The sequence below is a fragment of the Grammomys surdaster genome, unplaced genomic scaffold (genome assembly GCF_004785775.1).
Source record: "Grammomys surdaster isolate TR1022 unplaced genomic scaffold, NIH_TR_1.0 123009, whole genome shotgun sequence".
Taxonomy (NCBI): Eukaryota; Metazoa; Chordata; class Mammalia; order Rodentia; family Muridae; genus Grammomys; species Grammomys surdaster.
Genome location: NW_021618369.1, coordinates 10,211 through 17,430, shown reverse-complemented (window position 1 = coordinate 17,430; position 7,220 = coordinate 10,211). Strand labels below are relative to the sequence as shown.

At 37.5% G+C, this 7,220-nt stretch overlaps 1 non-coding gene, 1 pseudogene and 1 gene segment (V, D, J or C); 2 read left to right on the top strand and 1 right to left on the bottom strand.

The window, feature by feature from the left end:
* The first annotated feature begins 1,834 nt into the window (after window positions 1–1,834).
* Window positions 1,835–3,418, top strand: LOC114636206 (annotated as a pseudogene).
* A 1,809-nt stretch (window positions 3,419–5,227) lies between these two features.
* LOC114636215 lies at window positions 5,228–5,364 on the top strand. Its single transcript, XR_003713591.1, has one exon. It is a non-coding gene; the product is annotated as a small nucleolar RNA SNORA17 (small nucleolar RNA).
* Window positions 5,365–5,749: 385 nt separating this feature from the next.
* LOC114636210 lies at window positions 5,750–6,261 on the bottom strand. The segment is given in 2 exon segments: window positions 5,750–6,093; window positions 6,200–6,261. Coding segments are annotated over 2 exon segments (399 nt in total).
* Window positions 6,262–7,220: the final 959 nt, after the last annotated feature.

Here is a 7,220-nt window from a genome sequence, read left to right as displayed (position 1 = left end):
CAGATCTAAATATTTGTGTTTATATGTATCTGAGTGTGTCTGCATGAGCGAGTGCAGGCACCTGAGGAGGCCAGAGAGTGTCAGCTCTCCTGGAACTGGAGTTATGAGTGCTCTGTGAGCACCTTAATCTGTATGCTGACTCTTATCTGAGGCCTCTGCAACAGCAATGAAGGCTCCCCAGCCCACGGGACCCAAATATAAATATAAAATTAATTGATGTTTCAAATCCATCTTACAGTGATGACCTGGAGTTGGTTTTATACAGTATTTTATGTTTGCCTATGTTGTAACTAAGACCCATCACTTGGAGTTGGTGTGGAATTTTATACTTGTAGAGTAGTATCTATGTTTTGGAGCATTTTGGATTTGGGGTTTTAGATGAGGATGCTCAGATTGTGTGTAGCTGAAGGTAGGACAAACTTGGATTAAAAAGACAGTAAACAAAAATAAAAGAAACATTGGAAGGAGAACAGGTTCATGGTTTGATCTTCTTGCTGTTATGGTTAAGGACGACAATGACTGCGAACAATAAGCAGAGACAAAATGATTACAGATGAGCAAGGGTCAGCACTAAAACTTCTGACACTATAGAGAAGTTTTCTTATTTAATTAAAAATAATAAAATCTTTTTGTTGCGGTGTAAGTTGAGATGGGTGTATAGTAGAAAGGAATAAAGTAAATTGAATTTAAGTGTCTTTTCCTAATGTCTCTCATCCACTTCTTCCCCCTCTGATTCTCTACATTCACCACTTTGTTTCACTCTTAAGAGGCATCGTGATCTAATTGAAATTATTTCCCAAGACAATGGCCATTTTAAGATTATACATAGTATTCGTATAGTTCATCCTCTCCAAAATTAAGGGAAAATTATGTAATTACATCTATAGTATCTTAAATCACTTCTATGAGAGTCATTAACTCTTCATCATAAATCTTTAAGAAGAAAGCATAGTCAGAAAAATATCTTATTGTCATGTGCTGTCTATAAAGCTCAGGTAAATGTAATATTTAGTGGAGACATATTGGGCATTTATGCCTTGGATTATAGAAAAGACCAAAAAGTCTACTGTTGCCATTTATATATAAAACAATAGCACAGACACAACAAATGTAGTAAGAAATGAGCAATGAAATGCATGAAATAAAATCTTTGATAATAATATTACTATGCATATCCATAAATCAAGGAGACTCAACATAGATACTTGAAAATAATCTCAATAAAATCTCTTCATACACTGAGGATAGAAGAATAGCAACTGAACATTAAAAAACATACAAGTGAATAGAGAGTATACGTGTTCATACTGTGAACTGTTTTTTTAAAAAAACAAATGTATGTATTCTTTGCATGTCCCTATGTACGAGTCTAGTACCATTAAAGGACAGAAGATGGTGATAGATCCACTGAAACTGAAATTAAATATAGATGTGGGGTGGTGAAGAGTACTGACTGATTATTCAGAGGTCCTGAATTCAATTCCCAGCAGCCATATGATGACTCACAACCATTTGTAACGATATCAGATTCCCACTTCTGGTGTGTGTGTTGAACACAGAGCACTCATACATATTAAATAAATAAATAAATAAATAAATAAATAAATAAATAATAGCTGTTCTGTCACCACACAGGGGCTGATAATCAAACTCTTGTTCCTTTTAATATAAAAAAAATACTTTTAAATGCTGGGCTTTCTCTCCAGTGCCAAAATTGAGATTTCAATGTATATCATCTGTAGTTCACGATAAGCTCAATAATGAAAATAATATTCCTAAAAGCAAAGATATCAGCAAAACATTCTGAAAAATAATTAACAAAAGGGAAGGGATCACTGCAATTGGGAGAATGTCATCCATCTCCAGTGAGGGTACCCAGCATTCTTATTCAGAGGAAGAAAAAGTGGCTTTTGTTAACTGGATAAACAAAGCTCTAGAGAATGATGCAGACTGTAGACACTTTCTACCCATGAACCCCAACAATGGCAGCCTTTTGAAATCACTTGCAGATGGCATCCTTCTTTGCAAAATGATCAATTTATCTGAACCAGATACAATTGATGAAAGAGTGATCAATAAGAAGAAGCTCACTCCATTCACAGTGTCAGAAAATCTGAACCTAGCCCTGAATTCTGCCTCAGCCATTGGTTGCACCGTGGTCAACATAGGTGCTCAGGATCTCAAGGAAGGAAAGCCTCACCTGCCCTTGGGGCTTGTCTGGCAGATCATCAAAGTTGGTCTTTTTGCTGATATAGAGATTTCCAAGAATGAAGCCTTGATTGCATTGCTAAAAGAACGGGAGGAACTGGAGGAGCTGATGAAGCTTTCTCCTGAGGAGCTGCTGCGATGGGTGAACTACCATCTGACAAATGCAGGCTGGCGCACTATCAACAATTTCAGCCAGGACATTAAGGACTCAAAAGCCTATTTCCACCTGCTTAATCAGATTGCTCCTAAAGGTGACCGAGACAATGAGTCTGACATAGCCATTGATCTTTCAGGATTTAACGAGAAAAACGACCTGAAGCGTGCTGGATTCATTCTCCAGGAAGTTGATAAGCTTGGCTGCAGACAATTTGTCACTCCTGCAGATACGGTTTCAGGGAACCCTAAGCTAAACTTAGCCTTTGTAGTGAATCTTTTTAACACATACCCATGCCTACACAAGCCTGACAACAATGACATTGATCTCAACTTACTGGAAGGAGAGAGCAAGGAAGAGAGGACATTTCGGAACTGGATGAATTCACTGGGGGTGAACCCGTACATCAATCATCTGTACAGTGACCTTGCAGACGCTTTGGTGATCTTTCAGCTCTATGAGATGATCCGCGTGCCAGTCAACTGGAGCCATGTCAAAAAGCCTCCCTACCCTGCTCTGGGAGGAAACATGAAGATTGAAAACTGTAACTATTCAGTTGAGCTTGGGAAGAATGAGGCCAAATTCTCTTTGATTGGCATCGCTGTGCAGGACTTAAATGAAGGGAATTCAACACTTACCCTGGCACTGGTATGGCAGTTGATGAGAAGATACACGCTGAAAGTGTTATCAGACCTTGGAGAAGGTGAAAAAGTCAGTGATGATATCATCATTAAATGAGTCAATCAGACCCTTAAAAGTGCAAACAAAAGTACTTCTATTTCCAGCTTCAAGGATAAATCTATTAGTACAAGTTTGCCTGTCTTAGATCTAATAGATGCCATTGCACCAAATGCAGTCCATCAAGAAATGATCAAGAGAGAACACTTGACTGATGAGGACAAACTGAACAACGCTAAATACGCCATTTCAGTCGCTCGGAAGATCGGGGCCCGGATATATGCGCTGCCTGATGACCTTGTTGAAGTGAAGCTGAAGATGGTGATGATTGTGTTTGCCTGCTTAATGGGAAAAGGACTGAACAGACTAAAACAATGAAGCATTTACTATGACCTGCCACGTTATATGCATTGAATGTCTCAGTTTACAGAATTTTGAAATGTATTGGGTGTAAAATCAGAATATCTATATGTTCAAAATAGTTCTGTATCTAATAATGAATAATATTTTGTCCATACCAGTTATAATTTGTCATCTTTTTTGGATAACACAATTGCCTTAACTGTCAATACCAATATAGGAATGTCTTATCAAGCTGCTATTTCATAATTAGATTATTTTATTTCCTAAGTGTCTTACCAAAATAAGACTAATCCTTCTTTTTTCATGGCTCAAAAAAGACATATATAAAGTTTTGTCAAGTCCTTCTATTGAATGTGTTTGGATTTATTTGATGTGTTATTAATTTTGATCAAAAATGTTCCTAAAGTCATAATATGACTCAATCCTTTTAGTTTTTCCCCCTTAACTACCTAAAGTGATCTAAAATTTTCTGTACATTTCTATATCATATAAAAATTGAAAGGGATAATCATAATCCACCAACATTAAACTTTTTAAATATGAGAACTAACTCTTGAATAAACCTCCAAGGTTCACACTTGTTTAAGTTTAGGACCTTTTTACTTAAAGTTTGATTGTAACTCCATTGCTACTTTACATGTCCTAGTTTGATAATACAGCTTTATCTCCAACATTGAGCACAATACTATTTGTTGGTAAGATGTTACATATATGTATTTCTCTAAATCATCTGAGTTACCCACATTTTCTTAAATGGTATTCATTAAGTGGTCAGCCAGCCATTAAGTATTTATTTTGCCTCCACGATGTGTCTGACACTTTTCAGTTGTGGATATCTGATATGTGAAGATATGTTTTGAAAATATTAATTATGAATGTGACTATCGTTATGTTTCACCTAATTCTTTCAAATACTTTCAGCCAAACATTGGATAGAATGTCCCAACTGACACCGATCCTATCCTGCTAATGTCACATTACACTTGCTAGTTTCAGTCTATAGTGAAACCTACATAATTGGAATATGCCCACCAAATGGCTTCATTAGAAAACTGTGTATATAAAAGCTAATGTCTGTTGTTTTTCTTGGTTTTCACAGTCTTGTATAAACTGGAAACATTTAAGGTTTGTGTTCCTTGGGAAGAGTTAAAGCTTGCAACCTCTTTTCCCCAGTAGTTTTAGCAGTAGAGAAATTCTGTTGCTCTTAGTTGAAGCCAGAAATGAGCTCCCCCGCCCTCCACTCTAGTGCCAGTGAGCACTACTGCTATGCAACAAAAGTGCCTTCACTTCCCTCCGTGTGGATGAGTCGTCCGTCCACTGATCAAAGCATACATCAGAGTGAGAGTGTCTATGTCTTTAGGGAAGACTTAAATGAAGTACCAACAGGTGGGATTCTGAAATATATTCTTCTACATGAAATTTCTTTGCCTTTTATATTTTGATGACTGTTTTTTTATATGAAGATATAAGTTTATTTCTTCTCTTTTCCTGAGATTACTTAAATGATGCCACTCTGATTTTTTTCATTATCATATTTATTAAAATAATCTGATTTACATGGAATTTAGCACTTTAAGGTGTTCTTTTTCTCACAAAGTATATTTAACAAAAATGCTGTGTAAGTAATATATATATATATATATATATATATGAAAATAATATTCCTGAAAGAGTTTCTAAAGTTGATAAACTCAGACTACAATTTTTGTAGATAGTAAAAGTACAGCATAAGTAGGAAAACTGGAACAATGGAAAGATAGCATTCTACCTTCTGACTTTATTCTGTATTGTATGAAATCAGAGTGATCAAGGCTGTTGTGCGCTACTGTATCAGAAGTCATTGAGGGTGGGTCTTTTGTGTCCTAAAAGTGTCAGTAGAAGGCAGAGAAAAGAGAGGTTATGTCCACGCTCAGCTCACTGTCCTGACCTATGAACACCTGAATGATTAGTAGCCTAACATTCCATATGTAAGCCAAAGACAGCCTGACTGACATGAGGCAAGAGCAGATAGTTTTCCAGGAAGGTAATCCAGAGACTAGAAGAAACATTCTTATGACAACAGCAATGGGCATGAGTGAGTCTGAGAGAGACAAATCATTCAAGGGGCCACTAAGGTGGACAAGGTGGGGAATGAGCCCAAGGTAACCACCAGACAAGTACCATGAGGCCAGGACAGGGAGCTGTTCTGATAAAACCACCAGTCTGAGACCATAGTAGGTGAGCAGGGCATAGCACACCTAAGACCACACTTGACATGATCAAAGACTCTCAGAGAGACCTGTGACATCTGAGAAATTTTTAGAATGAGTGATTCATGAGGAGAAGCAGCTGGGGCACCCAAACCTCTCACTTCTGCTTCCATGGGGTTTGTGTTATGACTTGTATCACTGTGGGAGGAAACGCATTATACTGTAGACAGTAATAGACTGCAAAATCATCAGACTCCAGGCTACTGATGCTGAGAGAATATTCTGATCCAGACCCACTGCCACTGAACCTTGATGGGACACCAGATTCTAAATTGGATGTGGAGTAGATCAGACGTTTAACAGTTCCATCTGGTTTCTGTTGATACCAGTTTAAATTACGGTTAATGCCCTGACTTGCCCGGCAAGTAAGACTGACTCTGTCTCCCAGGGAGGCAGACATGGATGTTGGAGACTGGGTCAACTGGATGTCACATCTGCCACCTAGGAGTGGAGACATAATATCCACATAGTATGATAAAACAGGACATTCCCCCAAAATGCTAGTCAACACTAATTACAGTGAAATGCACATTTTAGTTCATTTTACCTGGAAAACAGAGCAACAAGAACCCAAGAAATTGAGCAGGGGCCCTCATGTCCATGCTGAGTCCTGACTGCAGTGAAATGGCACAGGGTGTTGCTGGTATATGAAGAAGTCCCGATGGCTGTGCAGAAAGTGCATGCAAATCACTGGGAACCAGTTACCACTGGTCACACCTGTAAGGCTTAAGCCACATCTGCATATAGCACAAGCCCAGTGTCCCTACATGCCTGAGGTCTAACTATTTGTATATCTCTAGAGAATGAATTTCTATTCAAAGATTTATAATTATAGATGACATTTCTAATGTATGTACTCTCAATTTTAAATAACATATTTCAAAGATATACTGGGGTAATATAGAAGAATATCCTGCTGTCAGGGAATATACAACAGAGAAAAAACTATTAGATCTTTAACTCATTCAAATAATTCTGATAAGTTAGAAAATATTATGTGTTCCCCTGTGAAGTATTTGGAGTAGGCATTCCTTGAAATTAAAAGGACAATTTATCAAAACCACTTTCAATGAATAAAAGCATAAAAATTTACCGCATTAACTTTGATAACTACAGTCCAAAGAGAGGAAATACAGAGCACATACACATATAACACCTTGGTCTGAGCAACCTGTATTACTGAAAGTTCTGACTCATGTGAAGATAGAGATAGTTTCATACATAGAGAATAAATGAGTACACCTTTTGCTCAGCTTGGGATCCTCCATAAGTTGTTTTGCTACCATTTGCTAGTTTTTCCCACAATTCCTAAGAATACGGGGTTGATTACTGAGGAACGACTTGAATACTGTCACAAAAACACTGCTACTGGATCCATGGCTCTTTTGTGTACTACAAATGATAGTGTTACCTTTCATTCTTGAGCAGTAACTGGAGAAATTACCCTTAATCAAGCAGCAACATCATTGTCTGCTCGAAGCAACCTAAGGATTTCCTGAATCCAGAGAATTCTTGGGGTCTTTTACAAACATACCTATGAAAGACAAGAGATTGTTACAGAATGCCAT